This window comes from Euleptes europaea, chromosome 12 (genome assembly GCF_029931775.1).
Source record: "Euleptes europaea isolate rEulEur1 chromosome 12, rEulEur1.hap1, whole genome shotgun sequence".
Classification (NCBI taxonomy): Eukaryota; Metazoa; Chordata; class Lepidosauria; order Squamata; family Sphaerodactylidae; genus Euleptes; species Euleptes europaea.
This window is the reverse complement of record NC_079323.1, coordinates 41,302,722-41,320,742: the sequence shown is the minus strand read 5'-3', so window position 1 is coordinate 41,320,742 and position 18,021 is coordinate 41,302,722. Positions and strand designations below refer to the sequence as shown.

The following is an 18,021-nucleotide window of genomic DNA, read 5'->3' as shown; positions in this document are numbered from 1 at the left end:
TAGCCAACCAGAGTGTGGGTCATATAAACAAGAAAGTACCAAACAGTTTCTTGGGGATGTCTGCTGTCTGCCAGGCCCACATGATAGTTCAGAAGTATCAAATATCAAAATATTTCTAGCTAATTTAGAATTTTTGGCAGGAAAGAATTATTATTGTCTGATTGTTCACATAGGAAACATGTAATTGATGGCCAAAATATTATTCAAGCCCAATACTTATGTTAAAGTTACCTATCTTTAATAGGGACGCTCCTTTGAGCCCATTCCTGAAGGGGGGGAAGCTCCTTAAGAGCCAGCAAGTCCTTGTGCCAACATAGGTGCCACCTTATCATGGAATAAGGTGGCACCTACGCCGGCACGGGAGCAAACAGTTTTCTGATGCGGCTGCCTCCCGGTGCCAGCGCAGCCATGCCAGCAGGGCTTTCCTGGAAGGGAAATCCTGTGTTGGCATGGGGGGGTATTCCCCGGGTGTTCCTGGGGGTGGAGCTGCCTTTAGGCAGCTTCCACAGCCCTTTTGCCCCAGGAACACCCCCTTGAGTGGTGGCGGGGTTGCGTCACCTTTTTTGGTGGCACAGCCCCATTGGAGGCAATGGGGGATTTTCCCCACTTCCACTGTTTTTATTTTTTAAACAGGGTTTCTTTGCCTCTGTGGCAGCCGGGAAGCCTCGGACACAGCCTCGGCTGTGCCGCTCCTGGTTGCTACAGATCTCCCCCACCCCACCATCAGGATTGAGCCGCCCAGCTTGATTCAGAATGGTTTGGTCTCAGTCAAGCTAAACTTAGCTGATTTCAGATCATCGTCAGATTACCTCATTTAAGTTTAGCCTCATTCCAAGCAAAGGACCCATAGCATTCCTCATTATGTCAATGTGAGCATGAAATAGATGACTCCTCTCTTCAACTCCCCATGATCCCATCATCTTCTCAAACTGACTCACTCTGTTTGGGGAAGACAATGTAAGGCTCTCTCCTGCCTAAAAATTTGAAGGCCGGGGGGAAAAACAGAAAAAGTGGGGGAAATGTTTTTTTTAAGAACCTTTTTTCAGTTTTTCCAACAGAAAAATCTGAGTATTTGGGGGAGCAAAAAACAAACCTCTTGTAAAAATTTTTTTATTTTGGAGGAGTGAAATACTTTTTAAGACAAGGTTTATCTCATTCAAAATGACTAGTGTGGAGATTTTACAATCTACAATGTTAGAGAATAATTTCCCTGCATACTGTTGACGTATACAACATATTTGCAAGGATATATTTATTATTTAAATGACTAACAACACAATAAACATACTATAATTTGTATGATGATAATACGCTATTGAAGAGTTCAATGCCGGCAATATTTTAAAGTCTAGCTTGATATCCAAATAAGCTGATAGTGCTGTTTTGACTGTATGAAAATGTTTCTGTTTCAATCACAACCTTTCTTTTGTTTCATACAAAATTTTTATTTTCTATTCAACTTTTATTTTTTCTCCCTCACAGATGGCGAAAACAAAGAGATACCTGTGCAACTGGCAATTCTCTCTCTCTCTCTAATACTTGGTATACACGAGTTGGTTTTTGGCGATATATTGGGTTTTGTTTGTAGAAAACTAAACATAAATATGCCAAAGAATAGGAACAAAACAAAACAAAACAGAATTCCATGGCTTCAAAATTTCAGGAAATTTTATTGCCAGCAGAGTTTTCAGGCTCAATGTCTGGATGTTCCTCTATTGGACCTGGAATATGCATGCTTCCTGACTCAATCCACCGAGTGGGGAAACACCTGGAACCTGAGCATCCCATAATGGCAGAAGCTGCTGAACATGCTCATGAATTTCTAGGATGCTTGGAAAATGAAGAGTCCAATTCTCCTCAGCTCAATGAATTTGGCGAGGAAGTACTAAGAAGATTGCAATAAGCAAGAATCCAGGTCTGTCTGAAAAAGCTTATTTATGATTTTGAACCAGAAAATAATTTCAGGTGGGATGGTAATTATCCTATGTATCAAATGACTATTGTAAGCTAGTAAAATCTGTTTACAAATGGAGTAATTATAAACTATATGGCAATTTTATCACCTATCTCTAAACTACCGATGCCTGAAATAATAATTATTTATTCTTCTAAAGTACACTATTTTAAATTGGGAGAGAGATTGTATTAATAATGGAAATGATTTATCGAAGTTACATTACTGTCCCTCTACTACTGTTTTCAATTTTGTTTGATCTGCTATAGCAGCTATCTTTTTATGTTCTACACACACTTATTTTATTTCTAAAACACTCAAGTGCCTTATTTCAGCTTCATTTAAATCAAATCATCTATGTTGCATTTTTTTGCAGGTTGCTAGAAAAAAACTTTTGTACTTCCATTGTTAAAATATTTTACTATTTAGTCAATGATTTTTGAAATTCCAGTGGCCTAGCTATGTAGTTTCTTTCAACAGCCAGAAAAATCCATTAATTTTCTTCACAAGGAAACGGACATTATCATTTTCTCTGATCTTTCATATATATAGTCTTCAGTGATCACTCGTCTGTACATCCATACAATTTCTAAGCCAACAAAATTGGGGCTATGTTCATAAATGTGTTTTATGGAGGCTTGGCATTCAGTTCATCATCATGTCTTTTTCTGCAAAACTCTCCTTTTATGTCCAAATAAACTGACTGAGACTCTGAAAAGTGATCCTTAAATTCTCTGAAGCTTTACCAGTGGCATTTTTAGTAATATAAGAATTATTGTGGGGGAATACAAGGAATGTACACACTCAGCTTTTACTGTCAGACTATCATAGATTACAAATCGTAATTGGCTTTTCTCTGGACAAAATGCAGTTAAAATGGGCACAGTTATACATACAGGTGGTTGTATATAAATGTTTATATATGTGCTTGTGTGGGGGTGGGTAATGGGACTGACGAGGAACTGAAGAAGCATAGTCAAGGAATGAAGAGGTATCAGTACTTTAGTTAAGTACTTTAGTTACTTTGTCAGTAACATACACCTGTTATGAATTAAAATGTAGGGCTAACAGAAATGGTTAAATATGACTAACAACAGCAACAAGAACATGTATACCCCACTTTTGTCCTCAGTGGAGACCCAAAGTGGCTTACGTTGTTCTCCTCTGTTTCCTTTTTATTCTCAGAACTACAGTACTTACTCAAATGCGAGATTAGTTTTTTTCAAAGGTTTGCCATAAAAAAAGAGAGGGCCGTCTTACATTTGCATACACGTTATAGTTCTGTTCAGTAACAAAAATGTTTTTGTGTATAACATTTTAAGGGGGTTGTCTTACATTCAGGGTCATCTTACATATGAGTAAATATGGTACCCTGAGGATAGGCTGAGTATATGTGACTAGCCGAAGGTCACCCACCAAGCTTCCATGTCAACATGGGGATTATGAACTTGGATGTCCCAGATCATAGTCTAGCCATTATGCCATACTGGTTTATCTGAAATGGTTAATCAGAAGGGCTAATCATAAATGAATCTGGATCCTTGTGAATATCAAGCCAATTTGCAGTATATAATCAGATTCAAGGCCTCTGTAAAGTCCTCTTGAGGTTGATTTGTGTGTTGCTTGTAACACTCCTATTAGGAGAAGACCGTCAGCTTATGCTCCAAACTGCCAAGTTCTGAGCTGTTGCTATTAAAATACGCAGAGCTTTATTAGAGAATTATTGTTAGAATATTTTACAATTTTATCAATTTTAATGTGATCATTTTAACCAGGGGTTGCTTTTAATGACCTTACACCTTTATATGTACGGGCAGTCTGTGATTCTGTGGTGCAAAACTATTGTGTCTGGAAATTTTGATGTGTAGGCACGTGATTGGTCAGTCGACTGTATTAATAAACTTGACTGTTGTTTGTAACAATTTTTCCAAGTGCTGAACAAAACATTTAGAAACAGGGGCAATGAGGGGTTGTTTCATAATTAATTAAATACGATTTACATATGCATCAGAGGTGGGTATTACAAATGGGTATTAATGAATAATATACGTTCTACTAAGATAACCTATATGTTGATTATATATCCATTGACTTTAAAATAAGTGGCATTTATTTATGTTTTTAGGTTATCTGCCCCAAATAATGAAATGTGAACCAAACATTAGTTGTTATTTTGAGTGAGATGATATTTATGTGCAAAAGGAACAAAAGGGCGAATAGATGGGAGGCCATCAGATATTGTATTTCCATAGCCATTGCTAAACTCCATCATTAGCATAGCAAGTATTAAGATAAGATTGTCTAATTATTCCAGGATACTATTCAACAATATTATGGTGACTGATACCTAGTTTTGGAAAAAAAATTCAAAGGGATATGTTGAAAAGGAAATTGAAAGATTATCACACAATTTATGGCAAAGGGCTAGGAAAACACAATGTTTTGAAGTCTACTTTTGAATACAGCTGTTTAAAAGTGCAAGCTAAATATTTAATTTATTCAATGAGTAACTGAATTGTTGAATTCACTACTAGTAGAGGTAACAATGGCCACAAGCACAGATGGATTTAAAAGGGGATTAGATGCATTCATGGAGGATAGGTTGATCAATGGCTACCAGCCCTGGTGAGTAAAAAAACCCTCTATATACCGAAGTAGAAAACCTCTGAAAACCAATGTTAGAAAACAACATCAGAAGGCTTTGTTTGTTGGCCATCAATAGCAACTGTTTGGCCACTGTGTGAAACAAAATGATGGACCAGATTGACTACTAGTCTGATCCAGCAGGGTTCTTCTTATGTTCTTCTTTTGTCTAATAGGGTGTTTATGAGGATAAAGTGGAGGATGAGAGAACTAAGAATGCTGCCCTTATTTCCTTTGACTATGGGATAAAAATAGGCTAAATAAATAAATATCAGAAGTACATTTCCTAAGCACATAACATTGAAACTGTGGATTGATTCCTGACACTGAAGCCAATGGAATTATTATAACTGCAATCAGTGGGTTGACAGCTTCATGCTTTGGGCAAAATTTACTGAGCGTTGCTCTTGCACAAGTACAATGGAAATGGATGTTGCAGTCCTTGGGGGATTGTACCAAAAGTCAGTTTCACAAGACTCTTGCTTTTTTGGTAAAATGGTAATGAAGTAAAAAACTTCAAGTATGCCTAAAGAAAAATTAAGCATATATCAGTATTGTATTGTTTTCAGTGAATGAAAGATCTTTTTACTTTGATAGTCCATTAATTATTATTTCTAGAAACTTTGCCAGTTACCATACGGTCATTTTTAAAAACAAAGTACTACCACCGAATAGCCTTACTGTGTGTTCCGAGCTCCGTGAAATCATTAAAAAATGCTGCATTTACATTTTTCAGAATAAATATAGAATAAGAAGATACAGGCAACAAACAGGGTATATATAACAAACAGCACAAACTCACCATCTTGATCTGTGGTAACTGTGATAGCTGTGAACTGCTTGGGTGAAAAACTTAATTCCGAGACTCCATTCATGGCTTCTATTTCAAAAGTGTAGTTCACATGGGACACAAAATCAAGCACAGTCACTGAGGAATTAATTAAGCCGGTGTGTCTCGGAATGAAGCGGATCCCTCCTCCACAAATTTCACACTGGCTGACATCAGACCCACATTTTTTACAAATAACACTATAGGTGAGGTCTTTTCTCCCTCCTGTGTCACTTGGGGGGCTCCATTCCAACATCAGAGCTGTTTCATTTATGTTAAAAATAACATTCCTTGGAGCAGAAGGTGGTCCTAAGAAAGAGGAAAGTAGCCTTTACTACAGCTAGTACGTACTTTTTTAAAAAAATGCACACAATACTGTTCAATGATGGATACATTTTCAATGTACTAAATATATAATTTAGATATTGCAGGATACAAAGGGGGAAAAGCCCTCTGTCCTATTTTGGAGATCATTCAGAAGTATGGTAAGAGGAAGCCAAGTTGTTTATGCTACTTCTCTTGCTGCCTCCCTAGAATGAGCAAAAAGGCCCACAGGGGAGAATCACAATGGAACTTGTCAGGTACAAACAAAGTCAGATTCAAGGTAAGGAATTCAGATAGATTCAGGATGGCACTTGGAGGACATGCATACCATACAAAGCAAGAGAATCAACATTAATAAACTAAAAGGCCTGTTACCACAGAGGAGCTATCATGAATAGACTGAGGACTTCAGTGAAACGCTATGGCATGCTTTAGTCCTGTTTACCATGGAGCCCATCAAAACCCACAAAGCAGTGCACTAGTGATGCTGACAAAGTGTGAATGGAGGTATGAGTGGTTGGGAATGCAAATTTGCCCTCCTAATTAAAAACAGCAACAACTCATTCCACTTCAGATAGGCTCAACCTCTTTTCACAGCAGCCCTGACAGAAAGTGAGGCTCACACCCATTACTATTAACCACAGTTTCCTTTCCTTCATAAATCATAAAACCTTACCTTGGCAAGGAATAAAGAGGAGAAGAATTAAACACAGCAATTACAGCTCTAGTCTTCCACAGCCATCATTTCTTGCTGGGGATGATAGGGATTGTAGTTTTCTTGGCCTTCTAATGTAAGGGTTGCCAACCTCCAGGTGGGGCCAGGGATCTCCCAGTAATACAATTGATCTCCAGACTACAGAAATCTATTTCCTTAGAGAAAATGGCTGCCATGGAGGGTGGATTCTATGGGACTGTGCCCTGCTGAGGTCCCTCCCCTCTCCAAACCCCATCCTCTCCAGGCTTCACCCCCAAAATCTCCAACCCAGAGCTGGCAACCCTAACTAGGGTAAGAAAACTACAAACTGTTTGATAGGGACACTCACGAAAGGCAAGTATTCTAAAATCTGGGCCAGTGGAGTGGGTTGACCCATCATTAATTAGCCCCAGGTTTAATGAAACTGGTGCAGAACATTTGAAATGATCATACTTAATGGAATGTTGAAGATTATTTTAAACCCCTCATACAATTATCTGCAGGGGTATAACATTTATTTCCCTTGTTATAATTCATTCAAGAGCCAAGTTACATGATATAATTTTCATCTGGGCCACCATGAACAGAGAAATTATTGCTAACTATATCCATGGTTGCTTAATTGACACTTTGACTCCAATCTGAAGATGTGCAAAGCAGGTGGGTTATGCGGACTGAGTCCCCTCCTCCCAGTCAGCTCTTTGGTAGAGAAGGGCAGACAGCTGTCTCAATCCAGCCCTTCACTCTATCTCCTGAAGAATGAAATCCCAGTATTTTAACATTTTAAAAAGGAAATCTTGCACACAGGCCCAGCTGCTAGAATATTATTTATTATTTTATTTCATTTTATCCAATTTTTAACCTGCCCCTTCCTTGGTAACCGGGGCTCGGGGTGGTTAACATAGATACAAAGCATAAATAAAATACAAATATGCTATAAAACAATTGAATACACTGGCACGGTAATCAGATTAGAGAGGGGGGAACTAGCAGAGTAATAGTTATGCACATATTTCCCTGTCCAGCTAGGAATATGTGTGCATAAGCTTGGCTCTGCACACATAGTACTTCTTAGCTTAATCAGAGCAACAATGTATGTGGACAGAACTGGGCTACTTGTCTGGATTTAAAAAAATGTAGTGTCAAAATCCACCTTTAGTTTTCAAGTATTGCATAGCTTGAAGTAAGACGTTATTGGGGGCACAGCTTTATGCTGTCTTTATTTTAGTTTATGTATGTATGGTTCTATACAGATTAAACCTGATGAAAACAACTATGAAATAATTTCTTTTCTTATTTTATGTCTGCCAAGACTTTTATGCAGAAAAGCAATGCACACAGGATTTGGGACTTCATTCATAACAAAGGTATGATTTATTATGCGTTGATATTGCTATGAATAGGGAAATTGGTATCAATTGAGGTAGGAGTGTTTAAAAGTTTATAACTGTCCGCCTGCAGATACTGAAGAGATAGACACCCTTCATACTCAAGGGCTCTCATGCCAATTTGCATGACGATTAAATAGGTTTTTAATTGCCATTAAATTATGCCATCTAAACTGTGATTTCATGCAAATATTAAGCTGTAATGACATGCAGTGAATCATTTACTAAGATTTAGAACTTGGAACAAAGAGAGACAATTAATTCTAATCCTCGGATTCTGCTAAATTAGGTGTCATTGGGATTTTTATGAATGTGGCCTGATTGCTTTGTTATCACTTATAAATTATGCATAGATTATATGTCACACCGGGGAAAAAAACCTGGCAACCATAACTTTTTTTTTTTTTTTTTTGCAGACATCTGTGTGTAATATTCTCAGGAATTTCCTTGTGCCATATATTTTATTTAGGAAGGCAAGTGCACTGATGACTGTAAATTATTAATGTATTTCAACTGCAGATGGAGAATATTGTAACTATTCCAGTTCTGTGCAATAATAATGAAGCCACAGAAACACTGGCACTGGTGGTAGGGTTGCCAACCTCCAGGTAGCAGCTGGAGATCTCCCGCTATTACAACTGATCTCCAGCCGATAGAGATCAGTTCACTTGGAGAAAATGGCCACTTTGGCTATTGGACTCTATGGCATTGAAGTCCCTCCCCTTCCCAAACCCCGCCCTCCTCAGGTTCTGCCCCAAAAAGCTACCGCCGGTAGCGAAGAGGTACCTGGCAACCCTAATTGGTGGCCAGGACCAGGAGAAGGAAAGAGAAGGTGGAAGCAGCTAGTTGAAGAATAACGCAAGGAGGTAGGATGTGAGCCAGAGCTAGTGTGTAGGAGAAGCTAGCCAACTGCTAAGGAAGAGTTGGTGGAGGGAGGGGGGATCCCTCAGTTAGATCCATAAGCTAAGGTGAAAGGGAAAATGAGATTTCCCTTCCCCTGCAAGTCTTTATGATCCCCCTGCCCCCGCTTTGTACTAGTAAGATATCTTGTAAGAAAGACTATAGTTCCACGGTTCAGTAACAGGTATAGAATTCCTTGTTTAACTTGTTTAATGGAAAAGCACACATTGCCAATATCCTAGAAAGCTACACTGAGCACACTCTGGGACTTGGGAGTACCCATGGGATATCTGATGTCGTTCTCTCAGCAGGATACTCTATTCACTATCTCAAGCTCAAATCCCCTTGACTTTACAAGTGGTATGCTGTGTTTGTTTTTTATGAAATAAAAGTCAAAAAGGCAAGCTTGGCCCCTGACTAGCCAAAAGCAGTAAGTATGGCTGCTTATAATTTGGAGACAAGGTGGGGTCTCTCAAGCAAGGAGACAAGGTGGGGTCTCTCAAGCAAGGAGCCAGACATTGATTGATACCACCTTTGGGGAAGGGATTGAGTAAGTATTTGAACACTCACTTCAAATCAGTGAATGCATGAAGTTGTGGAAGATAGCTTCCTACATGGGGAGATGGCTTGATGGTACAGGGGCAAGGGACATGGTTTCCAGCCAATGCCTACACTAAAATGAGTTTTTAATCCAGACTTCCGAGGGTCTTCCCATGTTGAGTATTAAAATACTTGTCTTTTTATTTCTGTAACTTGTCTTTTTGGTACTTGTCTTTTTGGTTCTGTAACAACTTGGATGTTGGCCAGAGTGTATTGACCCTTGCATTGGGTTCTATACAGGAAATTTCAGATGACTTTTTAAACAGTTGGATTATATTACTTGCCAGGCAGGACTGCCTTTCGGGGTAGCTGATGGAGTTGGAATAGCTTAGTTTTGTTTTAATTGGTCATTTAATGCTGGATGCCCAATTTTAAAGTCTATGCATTCTGTCTATATTTGGATCTGTGGAAGGGGTGGACTATTTGTCTTCTCAGGGGGATTTTTAAGATAATTATTTCAGATAACATATTTAGTGTAAGGATTTCGTATGGATCTATTCATTTTCATAACTTTTGTAACTAAGAAAAAAAGCAATTAAGATACAAATCCTAGTGATTTCAAATATACCTGACTATGACTGTCAAAACACTTCTTCTTCCCCCTCTTTGGGATAGATTAATTTTTATGCCAATATGACAGGATGTTATTTTGGATAGTAATAAGCCTGAAGACAGCACAGTAATATAATTTCTATTTTGTCAGAAATGCTGTATTTGTTATTATCTCAATGTATGTTTTGTACCAGGTTATTTTTATATACAATGTTATATTTATTAGGCCCCAAATTTGAAATTTATGGACCTTGAATGAACAACTGAGATTTTATTGATGCTTTATCCAGGACTATTTTAAAGACACTTCAGATTAAGGAACATTTTTTACTTATATAAAGGAGCACTGGGAATAAGCGAAAACCTGATTTGCATTCTTGATTAATGAAAACATGCTCTCATGCTTTAGTTTTGTGAGTGGAATATAAAATAGCTTCTATTTTTAATCTGCTGAAATAATGAGAGCAGCAAGGGAAGTATTTCAAACACCAGTATGGATCAAACTTACGGGTACATGCCATAGTTGGTGGATCCTTCTCAGCCCGAAAGTAACCTTTTTCACACTGACACACAGATGTTGCTTCTATGAAAGTTTGACTATGTGGAGGGCACTTGGAGCATTTTATATTTCCAGCAAATGCTTTATAGAATCCTGACCTGCAAGCTGTAAAAACAAGAACACAAATAGATATATATTTTTAAAAAAACCTATCTACATGGGAAAAATGATTTTCAACATTCCATTTTACTCTCCTAACATCCTCTCATGCTCTAGTGTGACCAAGAAATTGAATAATGGAAGGGATATACAGATGAGAACTGGCCTTATTTTCAGTTAATGCGATCAACAGAGAAGAAGAACAGGCTCACCTCTCCCCAGTGTCCCAGAGTAAATCTTTTCTTTCTCATGTGTAAGTGAAAAGCAGTTTTTTGACTAGGACACTGAAGCAATGAATAAAAAACCTGACTTCTGCCCGGGATGACTATTCCTTCCATATACCACCATACAAAATAGGATAATCCATGGGTAAAAGAAGAATAGTTGGTTTTTATATGCCAACTTTCTCTACCACTTAAGGAAGACTCAAACCAGCTTACAATCACCTTCCCTTCCCTCCCAACAACAGACACCCTGTGAGGTGGGTGGGGCTGAGAGAGCTGTGACTAGCCCAAGATCACCCAGCTGGCTTCATGTGTGTGTGTGTTAAGTGCCGTCAAGTCGCTTCCGACTCATGGCGACCCTATGAATGAAAGTCCTTCAAAATGTCCTGTCTTTGACAGCCTTGCTCAGATCTTGCAAATTGAAGGCTGTGGCTTCCTTTATTGAATCAATTCATCTCTTGTTGGGTCTTCCTCTTTTCCTGCTGCCCTCAACTTTTCCTAGCATGACTGTCTTTTCCAGTGACTCTTGTCGTCTCATGATGTGACCAAAATACTATAGCCTCAGTTTAGTCATTTTAGCTCCTAGCTTCATGTGTAGGAGTGGGGAATCAAATTTGGTTCTCCAGATCAGAGTCCACTACTCCAAACCACTGCTCTTAACCCCTACACCACACTGGCTTTCTGGGTAGCTCCTCAAGCGTGGGACCCCTGTAGCCTGGGTTATGTTGATCTATATTTGGGTGGTTAGACTTAATAGAAAATCACTATAGGAAATATAAAGCAAGAAACTCAGCAAAATCTAATGCTTGCTTGTCTGCTGTGTCCAGTGGTGCTTATACTTTTGAAGCCTTAAGGTCTAACAGTAGTATACCTTATAGCCATTCATTCATTAGTTACTCGTACAGGAAGGACTAGGTGTTTCTAGAGAGATGTTGCTTCTTCAGTGAATACACTTCTAAAATTAGGTTTCCAAGAGCATTATATGAAAATATGGCATGCAGTTTTAACTCTACTCATACCCCATATACTTCAGAAAATACTGTGAAGTCTATACATATCTAGCTACCCATAACATGGATTGGCTTAGCTACAATAAGCATCACAGTTTGATACAACTGTTAGGTAGAAGCTGGTAGCTGTTACAAATAATGGCCATTTTGATCCTCACTGTAATGCCCATGCATATTTGTGATGATCACACAAAACAGGGATGGATACTGTAAAAAGAACCTTGGTGGAGGCAGCCTAACATTGTTACATTGCAGGACCTGATCAGGCTTTGGGACTAACACTACTTGATATTTATCACTGCAGCTTCTTGATCTATAAATCTAAAATTGGATTTTTATAAAACATTTTAGCCACAATGATGGCAAACCATGTGTGTGCAAATATGGTGTACAATTCTCTTTCTGGATACAACATTTGGTGTTGGTTGTGTATAGCTCTTTAAGCAAAGCTGAAATCCCACCCATTGGCTGTTCCAGAAGAAGAAGGAATCCCTCTTGCTCCTTTTTCTCTACTGAACAGATGATTGCCTTGGGGCAGCTTTTTTGTTCACACAGCCACAGTAGTGATTCCTGTGTAACAGGGTTTCCAGGTCCCTCTTTGCCACTGGCGGGTGGTTTTTTGGGGCGGAGCCTAAGGAGGATGGGCTTTGGGGAGGGGAAGGACTTCAATGCCATAGAGTCCAATTGCCAAAGCAGCCATTTTCTCTGGGTGAACTGATCCCTATCGGCTGGAGATCAGTTGTAATAGAGGGAGATCTCCAGCTAGTACTTGGAGGTTGGCAACCCTACCCATGAGACTTCTCACCCAGAGATAAATAACCTTGGGGAAGGTGGGCAGATGGGAGGAGAGAAAATATATTGTGGTTTCTAGTCAGCGAAATATATCTGTAAAAGATTCTGATATCTAGACAGCTACTAAAATGTAACATGGGTAAATACATGCAACTTGCTTTTTTATGAACGGTGTATTTCATAAATATCATAGAGTTGGAAGGGACCAGCAGGGTCATCCAATCCAACCCCCTGCACAATACAGGAAATTCACAACTACCCCCCCCCCCACACACCCAGTGACCCCTACTCCATGCCCAGAAGATGGCCAAGATGCCCTCCCTCTCATGAACTGCCTAAGGTCATAGAATCAGCACTGCTGACAAATGGCCATCCAGTCTCTGCTTAAAAACCTCCAGGGAAGGAGAGCTTACCACCTCCCGGGGAAGCCTGTTCCACTGAGGAACTGCTCTAACTGTTAGAAATTTCTTCCTAATGTCTAGAAAAAAATTTCTAACAGTTAGAGCGGTTCCTCAGTGGAACAGACTTCCTCGGGTGGTGGTAAGCTCTCCATGGCATATATTCTGTAATAGATGTTTCCTGGAGTCCAGTTTACCAGAGTCTAAGGGACAAGATTATTTAACTTCACAAAAAAGTCAGTGCGCGTAAATATAGCTTAAAAACCCAGCTATGCCCTCCTACCAGGCAGATATTGCTGAAGCTTTATGGTTAATTTTACAAAGCTACTAAAAACCCTCAAGGCTAGGCATACAGTGAGACCATTGTGGTTACTGGATACATTAAAATAAAAACCAGTGCTTTATAGATATAATACGATAACATGCTGAGAAAGTCCAAACAATCACAGGCTTGGAATAACTGAACTGTGCAGAATGCTGATTGCAAGATTCAAGATGAAAAGAAATAAGCAACTTCTTTTTTTTAAAAACCGGCCAATGCATATGCAATCAGAATCTGAAATAAGCATCTCAGTGTCCATTCAAATGTGGCAATGGGTAGCAGCAGAATTTCACCTTGCACTGAAACGTATGCAGCAAACAATGTTTTCCTCAGAGACATCACTAGAATTACTATCGACCCCCTTAAAGACATATTAATGAGTTCCCAAAACAGGGGAGAACGATTAATTTGAAAGTGCAAACATGTAGTTGAGGCAAATTCCGGCTAGAAAACCACTCATTATTGTATACCCCAAATGCATGCGTTTCCAGTATTTGGTTGTAAATATAAAGCGAATGTGATGACAGAGAATTATTAAGTCTTTATTGCGAGGGAAACAAACATATTGCTTCAGCCGCCCCATTCTTGAGCCATGAAAATTGGAGCCGTGAATACCATTGTTTTCTTTTGGAGGAGAGAACACCAGAGACCTGTGTTTCTGTAATAGTCTATTTATCCCCCTTCCCAAAAAAGGCGTTGAGCAAGAATTGCAAGGGAAAAGAAGAGAGCCTACTCAAAGACAGAACTCCATGCACAATATAATCAGTCTAGTCTCCCAATCCTCAATCTGCCCCAAATTCAACACTTCTGGGTAGCGTTTTTTTTCCTGCTTGGCTGCTTCCCCACTGTGTTGTTGTGCATTTGTGCACCTCTGGAGGTATGCATAGCTATCCACTGAGGTTTCTCAAAACTTCTTTGCTCCAAAGTTTTGGGAAGGATCAAAGTAAAGCCAGGATGGCTGCTGCGTAGGCAAAAAAATGGAACGTTCCAGGTCACTTGGCAGCCGTTTTCCCTGACCCTGTCCTCAGGGCAGCTATTTTCTTCTCCCCCCCGCCCCCCGCCCCACATCAACCAGGAGGCTTTTAGTTTTTAAAAAATAGGCACTAGACTATCATTCTGTTGCTATACCATTGTAACAATAGGTGTAGCAGTATACACACACATGCACACACCCCTTTTCTCCCTGATTGGGGACCGAAAGAGACTTTTTACATTGTTCCCCACTCCTCCACTTAATCCTCACAGCACCAACCTTGTGAGGGCAAGCTAGGCTGAAAAATGATGACAAACCCAGGGTCGCCTGGTGGGTTTCATAGATGCGTCAGGGATTCAAATCCAGTCATCCCAGATTCTGGTCCAACGCTCCAACCACTACCCCACACCAGCTCTCAAGATCTGTGATCTTTACTGTGATCTTCACTGTGATGTATGGCGTTGTCTCTGAAAACCTGCACTATCTTTGGAGACCTCATCTACTGGCAAAAAATTAGCTTTGTGAAGGTGCTGCTTTGCCTTTGACTACACCTTTCCTTCCTTCTCCTTTTAAGCATTGTCTGAAATCTCCAGTCCCACCTCACCTTACAAAAAGATGAGACAGCAATGGAGAAAAACCCAAGGTAAGGTAGCAGTGGTGGTTTCCATATGGGGATGGGCTTGTACCCATTGCTGGTGCGACTGCTGATTAAGCGCAGATCTTTGGTCGGATGAGCTTGAAATAAAAGGAAAGGATTAAGTGCAGCAGTGACGGGGCTTCCACATGGGAAATTCTCTCAGGCCTCTCCCCTCAGCCACTAGAATATTGTTATAGCAAGAGAATGCCATAACAACAGGTGTAACAGGCTCTATGAATTCCTAACTTGCATTCAAAAAGTAAGTCTCTACCCCTTCCCACTGGGAAGATATGCCTTTCCTCTTATATCTCTGGGAGCTGGAGACTTAGGTCATTTATGCATGGGACTTTTACCTGAGGTTTGTTGCTTGCTGGACCCACACTTTCCTGTTGGGAATCTATGCACCAGCAGTCTCCAAACTCAAAACTAGTCCTGCCCCTTTAAATGCTGCTTTGCAATTGGCTTACTGTGCAGTGCTTACTGTGAGAGAAACCCCCCCAAACCCAACAGCCACATAAAAAAGCATTTTAAGAACAAAAAACAGAGCAATCTGAAGGTTTTTTTTTTTGGAGAAATCAAAGCCTCGGTTTTAAAAAACCTTTCTTTTGCTCAGACAGAGCCCCGAGGAAGCAGGAAGCATTTGAATCCCCACCTTTTTACATGCTGTTTTGTGATTGGCTGTGAGAGAAAGCAATCTTCTATGTCCAGTGCTTTGCCTTCTGCATGGAGATTTCAGCCCTCAGGGGAGAGGGAAGAGTCTGTTTAAAAGAGGAATGGAAAGACCCGGATATTGCGAGGGTTGGCAGCGAGGTAATTTCTAATGGACGGAAAACTCATGCAGAACTCCAAAGAACAACTGAGTCAGATGGGGGCAAATGTGAGTCCAAGTACCCATGCATAAATGACCATACTTAAAAAATGAACCCAGAGAACTTGTTACACACTTTGGTAGAAAGGCATAGCAATATAACACTATTCTAGCACTGATTTTTTAAAAAATAAAACGCCCCTAGAGGAGGGAAGGAAATGGCTGCTTAGAGGGTCAGTGTTAAGGCAAGTAGCTGCCACATGGGTGGGAAAAGCTGAATTTTCTCATCCACAGCGCAGCCACCCAGGCTCTACTGTCATCTTTCAGAACACTTCAGAGCAAAGTAGGTTTACATGGGCTAGATCTGATGTTCTTGCAAAGTGAATTTATCACTTGTCAGAAGTGCTCAAGAGGGGTTATTGGAGATGACATAAACAATTAAGCTTGATCATATCAAGTTTTTCACAGTTATAGCAAGATCTTACTGAAAGCCGTGTTTGTATATAATTGGCCCTCCTGACATTGAATCATTCAATTGTGCCTCACTGCTTGGAAAAATCATAACCAGTCATGAGTACTAGAAAAGTGTAGGAAGAAGCAACAGAATGTGGGAGAGGACCATCTGGCTACTGAATCTTTGTCAGGTTAAGTCATTGGACATTTTTATTTCGATTATTCCTTAGGGTTCTCCTACACTGTGCTGCACCTTTATTTAAATGGATATATTGGACACAACTGGGATTTTGTGAGACTGGCTAAAAGTTTCTATTGTTTTTTGAAGCAAATATGTACCCATAAGACATTTACTCTATGAGGAATGGGTAATATTTTATATAAGTAATCACAAGGCTATTGCACTACTCAATCAATCAATCAATCAATCGACCTTTATTGGCATATTCGCAGAAATATAGCATAGACGGTACACAAGAATCCTCAATCCATACATTTCCCATATAAATATGATTTAAACTTTGATCCTAGTCTTGACAACTTCCATCAAAAATTCCACCACCATTAATGTGAGTTCAGGGATAGAGTCATTCATTAAAAACTGGCATACGGAAGTTTCACGGCTAGATTTCATTTTATCAATCAAGGGTAAAATTGTTTTCTTACAAGGGCCATCATGCAGAAGACAATTTATGATTATATGCTGAAGTGTATCATATTGACTCAGACTACATAAACATATTCTTTTTTCAAAGGGGATATTTAAAAACTACCCTTTAATACCTCCGAGGGGGGGCATTAAGTCTGGCAAGCATAAAAGTACTGCACTAGTCATATAGGGAGCAATCCTTAGCAGGAATAAGTCACTTTATTCAACAAGCCTTACTCCCAGGACAGAGTTTTTAGGATTGCAGCCTTGGAAATGTGCATCGCAGGACAAGCTTTACGTTCACTAGACACCTTGTTAAACTTGCCCAGTTACCCCGACAAATGGCATGGAGTAATCACTGCTAATATTCAAGTAACAGGGAAAGCACACATATATATCTCAGCTGAAACTAGAAGTGGTTTGTTTTTAGAAACTTTTTGAACACTAAACCCACACATTGTTTCTTTTTTTAATGAAAGAATCACAGTGCAGCCCATCTTTTCTGGGTTTTCTAAAATGCATCTTGATCTTGTAATCAGAAGCGTTTTGGAAAATAAACATTTATTTCTCATTTTTGGCCAATATTATTTGCTCCAAAGTTGTATTCTGGAAACAGGATGAAATGATCCTCAGAGGTGCAATTAGAGTCTGGGATACAGTTATAATGAAAGAGGTCACAGAAAATGCCAAACTGGATTCTAGTTTGTTTATTATACAACTTGACTTCTGTGCCCTTTACATTTGACAGAAATAACCTTCTACAGTTGCTCAGGAGTATGGGAAATAGTATCTTTTATTATGGTACATATTTCCTTTTCATAAAAAAGATGCCATCCAGCACAAAGTACACTTTAATTCCCAATGATTTGAATGGACACTAAATGGAGAACTGATCACTAGAGGATACCAGAAGGTGACAACTTTATTTATAATTACTAGGAAGCAAATCCCACTACATTCAGTTGATTTATTTGTAGGACTGGGTTGAAAATTGGTCTCCCATTTGTCTCATTCTTTACACTCTATGGGTAATCTTGCTTCTAGTATTATTGCTGTTTTTATCGAGATAAAGATTTTTTTTTTTTAAATAGCTGGGATTTTTTTTAAAAAGAAAGTATTTCTTTTTTCATGGATTTTTTATTTAATGGAACTGAGAAATCTGGATTTTAATGAAAATCTAATTATATTTTCATAGATTTGCGAGCATAACCAG

At 39.3% G+C, this 18,021-nt stretch overlaps 1 protein-coding gene across 1 annotated transcript in view; it reads right to left on the bottom strand.

Annotated features, from left to right (window-relative positions):
- The window catches only part of EPHA6 (EPH receptor A6), a 492,623-nt gene that overhangs the window by 226,809 nt on the left and 247,793 nt on the right, over positions 1-18,021 (bottom strand). Inside the window, exons 4-5 of the mRNA XM_056858093.1 lie at positions 10,393-10,548; positions 5,400-5,735 (exon numbers count right to left, since the gene is read on the bottom strand). Of these exons, the coding sequence (XP_056714071.1) occupies positions 5,400-5,735; positions 10,393-10,548 (492 nt within the window). The remainder of the gene's footprint in view (positions 1-5,399; positions 5,736-10,392; positions 10,549-18,021) is intronic.